General features: G+C 56.1%; 2 protein-coding genes across 2 annotated transcripts in view; both read left to right on the top strand.

Annotated features, from left to right (window-relative positions):
• LOC309357132 (coronin-7-like) overlaps nucleotides 1-2,587 on the top strand; it is a 101,074-nt gene extending 98,487 nt beyond the window's left edge. Inside the window, exons 26-28 of the mRNA XM_081889142.1 lie at nucleotides 440-531; nucleotides 1,017-1,103; nucleotides 1,974-2,587. Of these exons, the coding sequence (XP_081745268.1) occupies nucleotides 440-531; nucleotides 1,017-1,103; nucleotides 1,974-1,979 (185 nt within the window). The 3' untranslated portion in view covers nucleotides 1,980-2,587. The remainder of the gene's footprint in view (nucleotides 1-439; nucleotides 532-1,016; nucleotides 1,104-1,973) is intronic.
• Nucleotides 2,588-5,178: 2,591 nt separating this feature from the next.
• PAM16 (presequence translocase associated motor 16) lies at nucleotides 5,179-10,233 on the top strand. The gene is made up of 5 exons (XM_081889441.1): nucleotides 5,179-5,426; nucleotides 6,267-6,351; nucleotides 7,427-7,563; nucleotides 9,344-9,409; nucleotides 10,077-10,233. Exons 1-5 carry the CDS (start codon nucleotides 5,424-5,426, stop codon nucleotides 10,167-10,169), a joined length of 384 nt encoding a protein of 127 aa, XP_081745567.1. The 5' UTR covers nucleotides 5,179-5,423; the 3' UTR covers nucleotides 10,170-10,233.
• The last annotated feature ends 3,145 nt before the right edge of the window (nucleotides 10,234-13,378 follow it).

The raw sequence follows: 13,378 nt of genomic DNA, 5'->3' as shown, positions 1-13,378 counted from the left end.
TGTTCCAGTAACAAGAAGCCGAAAGCACCAGCCTGAAGATGACGAGTGAGACCTCGTCGAAACGTCGCCTAGACACGCCAACTTTTACACGGGAAGACACCCGAGGACACCAAAACCTGCATATATATATATATATATATATATATATATATATGTATATGGGGTGCAGGAATCCCTTTTGGCTGCCCCTTGGCTGGTTGTGTGAAGGGGTGGCATTGAGGAAATCACAGCGGTAGGAATAGAGGACCTTTGCTGGGGGCACGGCACCTCAGCACACAGAAAGCCCCCCCCCCCCCGCTGGGTTTCCCCTCCAGCCATGGAAAGGCATTTCCTATGTTGGAGAGACCCCAGGTGGGTTTGTGGCTGAGGAAAGGGTCCCCTGGCGATCTGCCTCCATGCCCCTTCAGCCGCTGACCTGCCATGCCACCTCCTTCCGCAGTGAGCGAAGCCCCGAAGGAGGCTCCCAGCCGGAAATACGTGCCATCCTCCGTCTACCTGGAGGAGAAGTCAGACGAGCAGAAGAAGGAGGAGGTGAGGACCCTGCGGGGCTGGCAGCTCTGGCTTGGGGGGCAGGGGAAGGAGGGGAGGGGGCTGGCAAGCTCTCCCTGATGCCCACGGCCTTGTCACTGGTGGGGGGGGCAAGGCAAATGCAACCTGGGGAGGCACCTCAGACTCAGCAACTGCATTTCCCGTCCAAAAGACCATGGAGCGGGTGAGAGGCAGTGTGGCATAGTGGTTAGTGTCCGGCTAGAAGAGACGAGGTCTCAAATCCCCACTTGGTGGCGAAGATCGCAAGGTGACCTCTCAGCCGAGCCTTCCTCCCCCTGTTGGGCGGATTAGAGGGGGAGAAGGAGAAGGAGACCCACGGCCGTCCTCTTGAGCTCCTCGGGGAGAAAAAGGAGGGAGAGAAATACACGCAACAGAGGGGGCACCATGAGAAGGGGGAAGGTCTTAGGGTGGCAGATGCATTAGCCCTTCTTGTGCCCACATCCTGGCAACGGTTGGCTCCCCTGCAGCTCCTGAATGCCATGGTGGCCAAGCTGGGCAACCGAGACGACCCCCTGCCTCAGGACGCCTTCGAAGGAGTGGATGAAGAGGAGTGGGTAAGAGCTGGGCAGGAGCCCCCCAGAAGCACCATGCCCGGGGGAAGAGAGCCGTGCCCGTCCGCCTGTGCCCATCCTGGTGTCTTGGGGCTGCTTCTGCCCCAGATCTGCGCTGTAACCCACCACGGGGCTCTGCTGGAGTTGTGGCCCAAAAGGCACCTGCTAGGAGTGCTGTGGGGAAGAGGGACACTCTGATCTGATCCTCTGCAGCTTTGCCCATGTTCCCCCTCCCTATCCCAGGGCTGGGCTGGGGAGGGCTGTCAGGACCTTGTCCTACACTCAAGTAGGACCCTGGTAGAGACACATGCCCGACTGGCATGTTCCCTGCCTCCTGGTCGATCGTTCGGGAGCTTCAAAAGCTTTCTTCAGCCCGAACATCACAGCGACCAGTGCCAACAGACATCGGCACACTTAGGGATCTGCAGAGTTTGCACATCATGCGCGTGACAGACTTCAGCAACTCAGCGTTTTGGCTAATCTACTTTATCTACATATAAACATACACGGAGCACTGCAACATGGCTCCCCCTCTCTCTAGCATCAGACAGCAAAGGACAATAGTCCCACTTCACAGAACACAGTAATACAAACATCCTGCCTCCGTCACTTCTCACTTTGTGGAGTCAAAACATACACCGTCATATGAAAGACAAAAATCCCATGACTGCAATCACGGAGCTGGAATTCTAAAGGGCTGGTGGCCTCTGGGGTATATCCCGTGTCCCTTCCCCTCCCAAGTTGGCAAGGGTGGTCTTGTGGGCAAGGGTGCCCTTCCCAGCACCCCCAGCGCGAGAGACACCCCAGAGCAGTGGCCAGTTTGGCTTCTCCTATCCATCCATCCCTCCTCTCTCTCCCTTTTCTACTCCGTAGGACTAACGGCGGACGCTTCAACCAGGGACTGCATGCAGTGGCCTTACTGCCCGGATGACCCTCTCCTCCATGGACTGGAGGGTGCCCAGATCTCAGGCCCCCCTGGGAGGAGCAGGCTGACTTCCAGGCTCCTCCCCCCCCCCCGCGCCAACACTGCCACCCTGGGTTGGGCCACTGCCTGCCCACACCTCATCGAAGATGCCAAGGAGATCCTGCCTGATGAATCTTCCTTCCTTCCCCTGGACCCTCCTTTGTCTGGGCTGCTGCCCCGCTTCCTGCCCCCCAGGCAGAAGTTTGCCTCGGCTTCCACGTTGATCGTCTGACTGGCATTCCTGGCTGCTGAGCCCAGGTCGACTTTTGGACCTGCCGTGTGCCTGCCAGGCCCCCAGCCCCTCTGGAGGGCCCATCCACGAGGGACGTGTGGCTTTGGGGGTCTCCAAACTCATTCGGGAGCGGAGGAAGGCTGCTTGGGGGGCTCCTTCTGCCCCCTGCAGCTCTAGGGTTGTCTTTCCGTCACAACCGCGCCCCGAATTGTCTCGCCAGGCTTTTCCTCGGAGCAAAGCTCGCCTTTTGTGTCTGCCCTGCCAGTGTAACTTGAAAGAATGTCAATTTCAGCTCTTTTGCCTCTTGTGTCTGTTATTCAAAACACCAGCCTTCTCCCCAAAGCGACTCTTCTCCTCCCCTCTTAGAGGGATGGAGAGCACCTGTCCCAGCCTGGTAGACCTTTCTGCACCCCAGAACGGGTGCTGGTGTCACACAGGCCCCTGCAGGCCCCCTGCGGCCCCCACTTGCCTTACAGACCCTGGTTCTGCCTTGCAGACTTTTGGGCTGGTGGGCTGTGGCTTCTGTGCCTGGGAAAAGGGTTGCCACTCTCCCAGGGGAAAACTCCTCACTTCCTCCTCCATGACAGCAAATGCCTGCCTTCCTTAGTTCCTGCGCGCTGCTGCCCTTGGGCCTGATCCAGCAGGGCTTTGCTTATGATCCAAGTCCCGAAGCAGCTGGGTCAGGGCAAGAAAGAAGTTGGGCTCGGGAATCCTGGGTTTTTCCAGTGACAAATCCTGGGCTCGTCCACGCAGGAGATTTCTGTGGGTTTGAATCCCCTCGTGCCTCAATTCCTTTTGGGGTTGCCCCATGATCTCCTCCTCCAACAACTGGCAGCTGCTCTTCGCCCCCATTAAATTCAGGTTTATCCCAATCCAGGAATAATCGGACAAGAGATTTAAATCCACTATAAATGTGCATGTAAGAGGACTGCACACGCACTGGAGCACATTGTAAGCAAGGGGTTTCTCCACCTGGGGACCGTCCTCACCTGTCTGTACTTTCTGAACTTTCATTTTGCTGCTGTCCTTCCAAAACATGGGTAGGCAAACTAAGGCCAGGGGGCCGGATCCAGCTGAATCACCTTCTCAATCCAGCCCGCAGATGTTCCAGGAATCAGCATGTTTTTACATGAGTAAAATGTGTCCTTTTATTTAAAATGCATCTCTGGGTTATTTGTGGGGCATAGGAATTCATTCATATTTTTTTCCAAAAAATAGCCTGGCCCTCCACAAGGTCTGAGGGACAGTGGACCGGCCCCCTGCTGAAAAAGTGTGCTGACCCCTGTTCCAAAGGGTGCAGCGTTTGCATCCAAACAGCTCTTTTTCTGCTTTTGCTTTAGTGCAAAGCAGCCGTATTAAACATAAACTTTGCCCTTGTGGTTAGAGGAGTCAGGAAAGGAAAAACCATAATAAAAGAAAAGGCTTTCCCAAGACAAAGCAGAGCCTCCTTTGTTCTCTCTTTCGGAAGTGGGCGGGGCAGCTTCCCCCTATATTCCACCCCAAAGCCTGTGTCCTCACTTGACCTTCTGGGTATGCGCTCCTGCGGGGGGGGGGGAGGGGCTGTTGGTGGGTCCAGCTGCAACACACACATTTCTAACCTGCTCTTTTGCACAAATCCCCAAACCGTGAAACACGGTTGAGACTGGTTGCGCAGTTCCTCATACAATTTTGTTTTCTTAAAGGTAAGCAAAGACCTGCAAAGGCAACAGGTGTCCAGAACTTGGGGAGGGTGGGAAAGCGCCATTCAAGAGGAGGGGACCAGTGGAACCCAGCCAGCACCACCCACGCCACGGAGGAGAGAGAAGGGTCCCAGGAAGGACTGGCTGGCCGCAGTGGGAAACTGGGCACTGGACTGCTGGACGGGGCTGCCTGCTCTGCTCCAACTGCAGCCAGGCCCCTCGGAGGGTCGGATGTTGTTCCCTGAAGAAAATGCCACCCTTTGCTGTGCCTGCTAGTCTGGCACCACCGGCAGAGTTGCCACCTTAATATTATCATTTTATTATTTCTTCTTTTTTATTATACATTTTTATTGGTTTTTTTACATATTATTTTCAACAATCATTCAACATATCTTCTCATCTTATACAATGTTTTAGACTTCCGTCAACAACCTCTGATGATTTTCCGTTCTTTATCACTTATTCTACATTTCTTAATTTCTATATTCCATTTAATTATCCTTAGCTAATTGTTCTCTTCATAGTCTTTCTTGCAGTATTTCAAATAATCCACCTTAAAAAACTTCTTGCATTCCTACTAGCATAATCTGTTCATTACAATTACTTTTCAAACAGTTCGTATATTTACTCCAGTCTTCTAAGAATCTCTGGTCCTGCAGGTTTCGAATCCTTTCTGTTAATTTTATCTAATTCTGCATAGTCCATTAATTTCATCTGCCATTCTTCTGTTGTCGGTAATTCTTCTTGCTTCCATTTTTGTGCCAATAATATTCTTGCTGCCATCACTGCATATAAAAACAACTTACAGTCCTGTCTATTAATATCATCTCCTACAATGCCAAGTAAAAATGCTTCTGGTTTCTTAATAAATGTATATTTCAACATCTTTTTCATCTCATTATATATCATTTCCCAGAGGTTTTCCACTTTTTTACATCCCCACTCTCTGCTCCTGTGCTTTTAACAGCCGGGCGTGCAGGCGCCACTTCACCCCGTCCCCGCTGCCTGCACTGCCGGGGGCGGGACTAGATGGCCTCTGGGTGCCCCTCCCAAGTCCGCACTTCCAGGGCTCCAGCTCCTCATACGGTGTGGGGGTGGACTCTCCTTCGCGGGAGGCTTTCAGAAAGAGGCCGCTTGCCGGGGATGCTTTAGCCGCGGTTCCTGCGTCGAGGGGCTGGACTAGATGACCACTGGGTGGCCCCTTCCTTCCAACTCGGCAGGGATCCCGGCATTGCGCGCGCCTCCCGGCCGCCAGGGGCCGCCCTCGCCCCCGGGGCGGCGCTCTAGGCCCCAAGGCCGCTACGGAGTCCGCTTCCGGTCGCGAAGGCGGAAGGGGCCTCTCCATCCGGCCCGGCTCGTCTCTATGGTGCCCTCCTTCCCCGGAGCCGCCGGATCATCTCGCCCTTGGGCCGCCCAAGGAGGGAGGAGGGAAGGAGGGAGGGAGAGGCATGGTGAGTCGGGGGGCGGGGAGGGGGAGGGAGGGGGGAGGGAGTCCCTCGCCCGCCCCCCCCATGGGAAAGGGACCCAGGCGTCCGAGCAGTGCGCCCCCGCCCCCGCTCAGCCCCACACGGAGGGGACCCTCGTGGCCCCCCCAGATCCCTCCCGCCTCCCTGCCCCCGCCCTCTCCCTCGGAGCCCCAGGAAGGGACCCAGGCGTCCGGGGCTCCCTTTGCCCCCCCCCCCACGCCGCCTCCGTTTTGCTTCTGTCGATTCCATTTGCTTCCCGTTGGCCAGAGAGAGACTTGGCGCCTCCCGAGTCTCTGGACCCCGGGGTCGCGGGTTCGAGCCCCACGTGGGGCGGAAAGGTGGCAGGGGGCTGGACTAGATGACCCCCGGTGCCTTCCAGCTCCACGGTCCTGAGGTTGTGTGATGCGCGTGCAGCGTGAGCCCATCTGCCTCCTTCGCCCTCAGTCCCCCCTTCCTTCCTCGCCTCCCTGGCAAGGGCTGAGCCAAGTCTCCAGCATCCGGGGCCTCCTCTCCCCCCCCCCCCGCCCCGTGCCTATGGCCTCTTCCTCTGGAGCCCACCCCCACCCTAAGGACCCCCCCCAAAGAGAGAGAGAGCTTCAGGTCCCCACTAAGCGCCCCCCTTCCCGCGGCTTCCTGGCATCCCCCTTCGGGGTTGGGGTGGGCCTTGCGCTGCCCCCTGAGCAGAGACCCAGGGAGCTGGGCGGCCATTGAAGGGGGCTGGTTCCCAAGGGCAGGAGCAACCTGGTCAAGTGAGCAGCAACAGAGCAGGAAGGGGGGGCAACTGCCTGGCGAATGCCCTGACCCTGGTGACCTTTCCCTTGGCAGGCCAAGTACCTGGCGCAGATCGTCCTCGTGGGGGTGCAGGTGGTGGGCAGAGCCTTTGCCCGGGCGCTGCGGCAGGAGTTCGCAGGTGAGTGTGTTAACGGAGAAATCTGAGGGCTCCCTTGGACAAGAAACAAGGACCCCAGCCAGGAAGACCAGAGCAAAAGAGCAGCCAGGAGGCTTGGTCTTGATGGAAGACTGTGGCGACAGGACTCCCCCCTGCCACCAGGTGGAACAAGATGGAAGCCCTGAAGAAGAGAGAACCCAAACTTTTATTAGCTGCTAATCCCCATGTTACAGCCCCCCAAACTCATACATCATGGTTACGTCATGAAAGGGGAGGTCTGGTGGCAGGAATCTGAGCATCCTGGACCCTGCCCCATGGTTCCCCTTGCCCTCCACCAAACACCCATCAAGTGGAACAAAAGAGATATTTTCATTTCCCAGCCAAGTTCATCCCACCCTTTTGTCTTCATCTGGTTTGTGATTTCTGGAATGGCTACCTGTCTGGCACTCAGGTATCAGGAGGCCAGGAATTATCACTCAGGCAGAGGGGCTGCTGAGGAGCTGAGGTCACATGTCTATATGAATTTCTGAAGTTTTCCCTGTGAGCCAGTACAAAGATACATTGATCAGGGAATTCTTACATTTGGTATCGTGCAACAGAGGCCCTTGGAATAGATAGGAAGAAACTGTGATGAAATGTTTTGTGGGGACAAATCACAAAAGTGATTGTGCTGATTTTGGTAGTGGGCTGCATGTGCATGATATCTGCTGGAAGGGCAACCCCCCCCCAAACCTATACATAAATTCCTGCAACAAGTGCCATGTGGTTGCCCCTTCTCCTCTGCCATGCTTCTTGTGGGGGGGGGAGACGCTGTGGGCTGCCTCTTTTGCTCCGAGGGCCTTCCTGTGCTTTGTTGACCTGGCGCAATGTGGCCCCTGGCTTTCCCTGTGGGGGTCCCAGGTAGCTGTCACTGACGTCTCCAAGTTCTGGGCCGGCCAACGCCAGCCTTGTGACCCTGGGCTGGGTGCTTCCCAAGGACAGAAGGACAGCCCAGCTGGCAAGGCCACCCTGAGCCCGTTTGCGTCATGAGCACTGCCAGCCCCACTGTCCAGAGTGGGGGAACCGAGAGGGTAACCGAATCCCTCTTTCCAAGCAGCCAGCCAAGCAGCGGCAGATGCGCGAGGGCGCTCAGGGCCTCAGTCGGAAGCAGCCTCCAGCACCTCTGGCCTCAGCCTGCAGGAGGCCCAGCAGATCCTCAACGTCTGCAAGCTCAACCCAGAGGACATTCAGAAGGTAAATACCAACTTTTCAGGCTTGTTGGGGAGAGTTCAAGGCTCATTCCTGGGTGATTGAGACCCACAATTCTGCTTTCAGAGCTTTTGTATAGGGATACAGGAAACTGTTCTACTGCAATGTGCTCTCTGTAGGGCTGCCTTTGAAGGTGACCCGGGAACTACAATTAATCCACAATGTGGCAGCTAGACTGGTGACTGAGAGCGGCTGCTGACCACATAATACCAGTCCTGAAAGACCTACATTGGTTCCCAGTACGTTTCCGAGCACAATTCAAAGTGTTGGTGCTGACCTTGAAAGCCCTAAATGGCCTCAGCCCAGTAGACCTGAAGGAGCGTCTCCACCCCCATTGCTCAGCCCGGATGCTGAGGTCCAGCTCTGAGGGCCTTCTGGCTGTTCCCTCCCTGCGAGAAGCCAAGCTACAGGGAACCAGGCAGAGTGCCTTCTTGGGGGTGGCACCCGCCCTGTAGAACGCCCTGTTGTCAGATGTCAAGGAAATAAACAGCTATCTGACTTTTAGAAGACATCTGAAGTCAGCCCTCTTTAGGGAAGTTTTTGATGTTTGATTGCTTTATTATTAGTAATAATATTCTGTTCGGAGCCGCCCTGGGTGGCTGTGGAAACCCAGCCAGATGGGCAGGGTATGAAGAATTAATAATAATAATAATAATAATAATAATAATAATAATAATAATAATAAAATAAAAAAAAAATACCCAGTCAGATCATTGGTCCACCGAGCTCAGAGTCAGTAGAGCATGAGACTGATTTTAATCTGAAGGTTGTGGGTTTGAGCACCACATTGAGCAGAACGATTCCTGCATCGCAAGGGGGTCGGCTTCCAACTCTACAATTCTATGAATCTGTCCCACTGACAGGCCGCAGTGGCTCTCCAGGATTTCAGGCCGGAGTCTCTCCCAGCCCGACCTGGTGATGCCAGTGAGACTGAACCAGGGACCTTGAAAGGCAGCCGCTCTGCCACCCAGTTCCAGCCTCCCATGTGGGCATTCATGTTACTTTGGGTCCCCCGGGAAGCAGTATTTCTCATAGGGCGAGAACTTAGTGGCTGATCCCAAAGCTGAGTCTCTTCACAACTGATCCATGCAGCCTTCCTGCAGATGTTGCTTGTTTATTCCTTGAATTTATATGCCAGCATTTTTATTCCAAGGAGCTGGAGGGGCCTGCATGGATCTCCCCACCCCCACCCCCATTTAGTCCTCGCATCAACCCTGTGAGGTGGGTTCGGCTGAGAGGCATTAGCTTGGCCCAAAGTCACCCAGGAGGCTTCTGTGGCCCAAACGGGGATTCGAACCCTGGTGTCCCAGGCCTGACACTCTTAAGCCCTACTCTACCCCTGGCCAGGATGGCTGCAACTGATGGGAGCCCGAGTCCAGCAACATCAAGAAGGGCTGTGGATCAGTGGAACTCCCTGCCACAAGTCACCCCCATGGCTTAGGTAGCTTCAAAAGGTATTAATTAAAACTTACAGAGGAAATGGCCATCCATGCTTATTAGCCATGACAGTTAAATGGTACCTCCACCTGCAGAGATCAGGGGGGGAGTGAATGGCGGGGCCAGGGGGCCTTGTTTGTGGGCTCTCCGGAGCCTCTGGCCAGCCAGCGAGGGGAGCAGAACGCTGGCCCTTTCCTTCCCATCCAGCCGGGCTGCTCTCCTCCTTCCCTTGGTCCACTGGTTTTCCCAGATCATGGCAGGGACGGGGCAATTAATCGTGCCGCTGGGCAGTTTGGTCATGCGCGTATTGTTTGCTTTTCCTTGGCAGAACTACGAGCATTTATTCAAGGTGAACGACAAATCCGTGGGGGGTTCTTTCTACCTGCAGTCCAAGGTGAGTTGGGGAGGTGGAACTGTGCTTGTGCCCCCCCCCCCCAGGAAGCCACAGGAAACTGCACATTCCCCTCACACTTAGACGTTTGTATGTTTTTAATAGATCATATCCATTTATTTCTATTAACGTTTATTGTTTTTAATGATTGTGATTTCCCCCTATGTTTTTAGCTGTTCTTGTTTTATCTGTAAGCTGCCATGAGTCCCTGTCAGGGATTATTATCATCTATAATAATACAATAAAATTGTGCTTTCAGGGCTGGCAGTCCCTTAGGTGGAAGGGATGCAATTAAGAGGCTTCCCTCCCTTTCTTGTAGCTTATTGGCAAGCTGAGCATCCTTTTCAGAGATCCAAACTTACCCAAATTAAATTAAAATGCAATGTGTCCCAAGTGTCAACCTGAGTGACCTCTGCCCTGTGCCCACGTCCTTCTAGCCAAGCCCCCTCATTTCCTTGGGGTTCCCAGAGATCAAAAAGGCCCCAAAGCCAGGATTTCCTCCTCCATCCCGCCCCCCCTTTCCTTGCTTGCTCCTGAGCTGTTTTGAAAGCCCTCTGGCGGATGCCCTTGGCACAGCCTATGCCCTCGCCCTCTGTGTGTGTTGGCCTCCTGCCGTCTTTTTGGAGCAGCAGCAGCAGCAGCTACTGAGTGCCAAGTCTGTGCCCTGCAGGTGGTGAGAGCCAAGGAGCGCCTGGACGAAGAGCTGCGGATCCAGTCGCAGCAACGGCGAGAACAAGACGCAGAGCGCAAGCCAGACACGTAGCAGAGCCCATTCCCACCGGCCTCCCCCTCTAAAGTATAGCTAGCCAATAAATTGCCCTTGTGTAGCTTGCTGCTCTCGGCCTCAGTCTGTTGCCAGGGGGTGACTGGGGGGGAGTGCAGAATGCAGCACCAGGATGGGACCCACGGCAGGGGCTGGAGCCTCCCTCCTTCCCAGGAGTTCCTTCTTTGGCCAAGCAACAAACCTGCAATCTGCTTCCCAAAGCTTTCAGAGAGGCATTTGCCCAGACAGCTTGTTGCCCTGTGAGCAGCAGCCCAGCCTGTGGACTGACTGCAGTCATCACCCACCTGCTAAGTCAGGGGCCCCCCAAACTTAAGCCTGAGGGACTCTTTTATCCTGCTCGTGGCAACCCCCGGCGCCCGCTCTTACCGGCGCTGCGCTGCACGGCTGCCCACTTCCGGGTCGGAGGAGCACCGGAAATAGCTGGTGCACATGCGCTAAGTGTTATTTGCACATGCGCAAGCGTTATTTCCAGTGCACATCCAGGTCGGAGGCCCGCGCACATGGACACAAGCTATTTCTGGTGCTCCTCCGACCTGGAAGTGTGCCAGAAATAGAGTGTGCGCATGCGTATGGGCACGTGCTCCCTCACCCTCCAGCCCACTGCACAATTGGCGCTGGAGACACCGGCCTGAGGCGCGGTAAGTTTGCCGACCCCTGTGCTAGGTTCTGCAGTTGCTGCTGCGTCAGAAGCATGCTGAACAGCCTGTGGGAGCCTGCAGGCAATTGCTAGGCAGCTCATCCCAACGCCCCACTTCACTCCCGCAACTCCCCGCAGGCAGAAGGCCCCAGGCTCTGTCCCTGGCCTGCCTAGGCTGAACTGGGAAAGGGCCTCCTCCTGAAACCAGCTGCTGGCAGGTAGGGTTGACTGTCGAAGGGGAGCTCCAGTCCCAATCACACCTGGCTGCTGAGGGTGCTGGGAGTCCGGGAGCTTTTTTGGGGGAGCACAGGTTCCTTATCCCTGATGCAGACAGTTCCCAGCTAGATGTGGCCAGGGCCTGGCTTCTGTGTCAGGAAGCATCTTCCCATGCGCTTCTGGCCTTCCCTGAGGTCGGCAGAGGCAGGACACAGGAAGCCATGTGCTGCTCCAGGAGACAGGACCTTCAGTGCCAGAGTTTTGGTTTGGCTGAGCATGCAGAGCCCAGGTGTGTGTGTGTGTGTGTGTGTGTGTGTGTTGGTGTGCATTTGCATGGGTGTTCAATGTTGGGAGCATATTTGTGAGACTGTGTGCAGACCAGGGTTTTCCCAAACGTGGGTCTCCGACAGTTGTGGGACTACAATTCCCATCATCCTTGGTTAGCAGCACAAGTGTTCAGGGATGATGGGAACTGTGGTCCAAAAACAGCCGGAGACCCACGTTTGGGAAACCCTGGTCTGCACACAGTCTCACAAATATGCTCCAACATTAAACGCCAGCTGTTTTGGACCACAGTTCCCATCATCCCTGACCACTTGTGCTGCTAGCCACGGATGATGGGACTTGTAGTCCCACAACTGCCGGAGACCCACGTTGGGGAAACCCTGGTGTGTGTACAGGCGTATATTTTGGTGTGGTTCCCGTCCTCCTGCCCCACGCTCCCCAAGAGACAGAGAGGAGTCAGCGCCGGGCAAAGTGTCAAGATCCACTTTTATTATTTCCGTCATAGTAGCCATCCTCTTGTCGCAGAGGCCTGGGTCGTAGCTTATCTCTTCCTGTCGTCAACTACGCTAACAGTGATGGAGGCAAGAGGGGCGGGGCAAAATCCAACAGAAACTACCATCGAAAGGCACTTAGAAACGGCTTAAAATACTGGCGGCCTGGAGTGAGCGACAACAGACGAAGGGGAAGGAAACAGACACGTTCACTGGCTCGGAGGCCTGGTCAGTCAGCAAGGCGTGCTGGGTCAGGGTCAGGCCCCGGGGCGCATGGGGCTCTGTGCATGTCCGGCCCCGGGCTCAGCCTTCTTCCACTGCGTGGCTGGGAGGCCAGCTCCCCTCGGCTGAGCGGCAGTGCGTGGTCCCAGGCGCCCCGGGCAGCGCTAGGGGGGCCTGGTGCAGGGCCTCCCCCCTGCCAGCACCTGCAGGGGGGGTGCGTCAGAAGAAGGGGCAGCAGCAGGCCCAGGGAGCCTGCCTGTGTGGAAGCCCAGAGCAGGGGTCCCGCTGAAACAGGGGCGTGGAGAGAGGTACGGGGGGACCCCCTTGTACGGGGAGACTGGAGCGAAAAGCAGAGGGACCCCTCCAAATTGGGGAGGGCAGTCGAGGTGAAGCGGGCTCCTTCAGCAAAGAAGCGGGCGCTTGGGGGGAGAAGCAGGGGGCCTTTCTGCTGCTGCTGGGACGGGCGGCAAGGGTCCCCCCCCCATCAGAAACCAAGATGCACAAACGAGAATAAGTGTGGCTTTCACAGCTGCCCCAGTCAGGGCTGGAGCAGTGCCCCATTTGCAGTGGGTCCCTCCAGCCTCTACAGAAGACCCCCTTCTGGCCCTGTGAGTCAGGCCCCTGCCCCAGCCCCAGCCAATGGGTGTGACTGGCGACCCTCAGGTCTTGCTCCTTGTGCCAATAGGACGGGTTTGTGCTGCTAATATTGGCCCCATCCCACTGCCAGACCCAACTGGGGACTGCTTGGCCTCCTGCACCCCTCCCACAAAGCAGGTATATTGTCTGAGCAATCCTTACAACAGCCCTGTTGGGTGGGACAGTTTGACGACAGACCCATTTCTGCAGGTGGAGACAGAGGCGTTAAAGGACTGGGCAGCCTTTGCTGTAGGTGAGATGCAGTCTCCATCTCTCCTGGCCTCTGCTCCTCTCCCGGCATTGGTGCCTGGACGTGGGGGTCCTGTTCCTCCGATCCTGGGGCCTTCCCAACCCCTCCTGTCTCCAAGGGAGGGAGGGGGCTCCCTGGACCCCTTGCCGTGGGGGCAGGCTGTGCCTCCAAAAGGCTTTTCCTGGAAGAAGCACAGAGCAGCCAGCCTCCCTGCTCCTTCTGGGCCCCATCTATCGACACGGATCTTGGCCAGAGGAGAGGGAGAGGTGTCCTTGCCTGCTGGGGGGGGGGGGGAGAAGAACCAAGGAAGGCTTCTCAGCTGCTGTCCCCACGCAGGGCCATCTCAGGCCGGGAGATTTGCAGGTCAGCTTTGAAACATCCGGAACGGCTAATAGGGGGAAGTGAATATTTCAGTTCCTCCACGTCAGTTGGGGGGGGGGAGGTGAGCGGC

The sequence above is a fragment of the Podarcis melisellensis genome, assembly GCF_964234715.1.
Source record: "Podarcis melisellensis genome assembly, chromosome: 14".
Lineage (NCBI taxonomy): Eukaryota > Metazoa > Chordata > Lepidosauria > Squamata > Lacertidae > Podarcis > Podarcis melisellensis.
Note: the sequence above shows the minus strand (reverse complement) of the source record. Positions and strands in the feature narration are given on the sequence as shown.

What these genes read in the sequence shown, in the direction of transcription:
- PAM16 (XM_081889441.1), top strand. An exon ending in GCTGCGGCAGGAGTTCGCAG is followed by an intron (nt 6,352 to 7,426) that starts GTGAGTGTGTTA and finishes CTTTCCAAGCAG; the next exon opens with CCAGCCAAGCAGCGGCAGAT. An exon ending in CTTTCTACCTGCAGTCCAAG is followed by an intron (nt 9,410 to 10,076) that starts GTGAGTTGGGGA and finishes TGTGCCCTGCAG; the next exon opens with GTGGTGAGAGCCAAGGAGCG.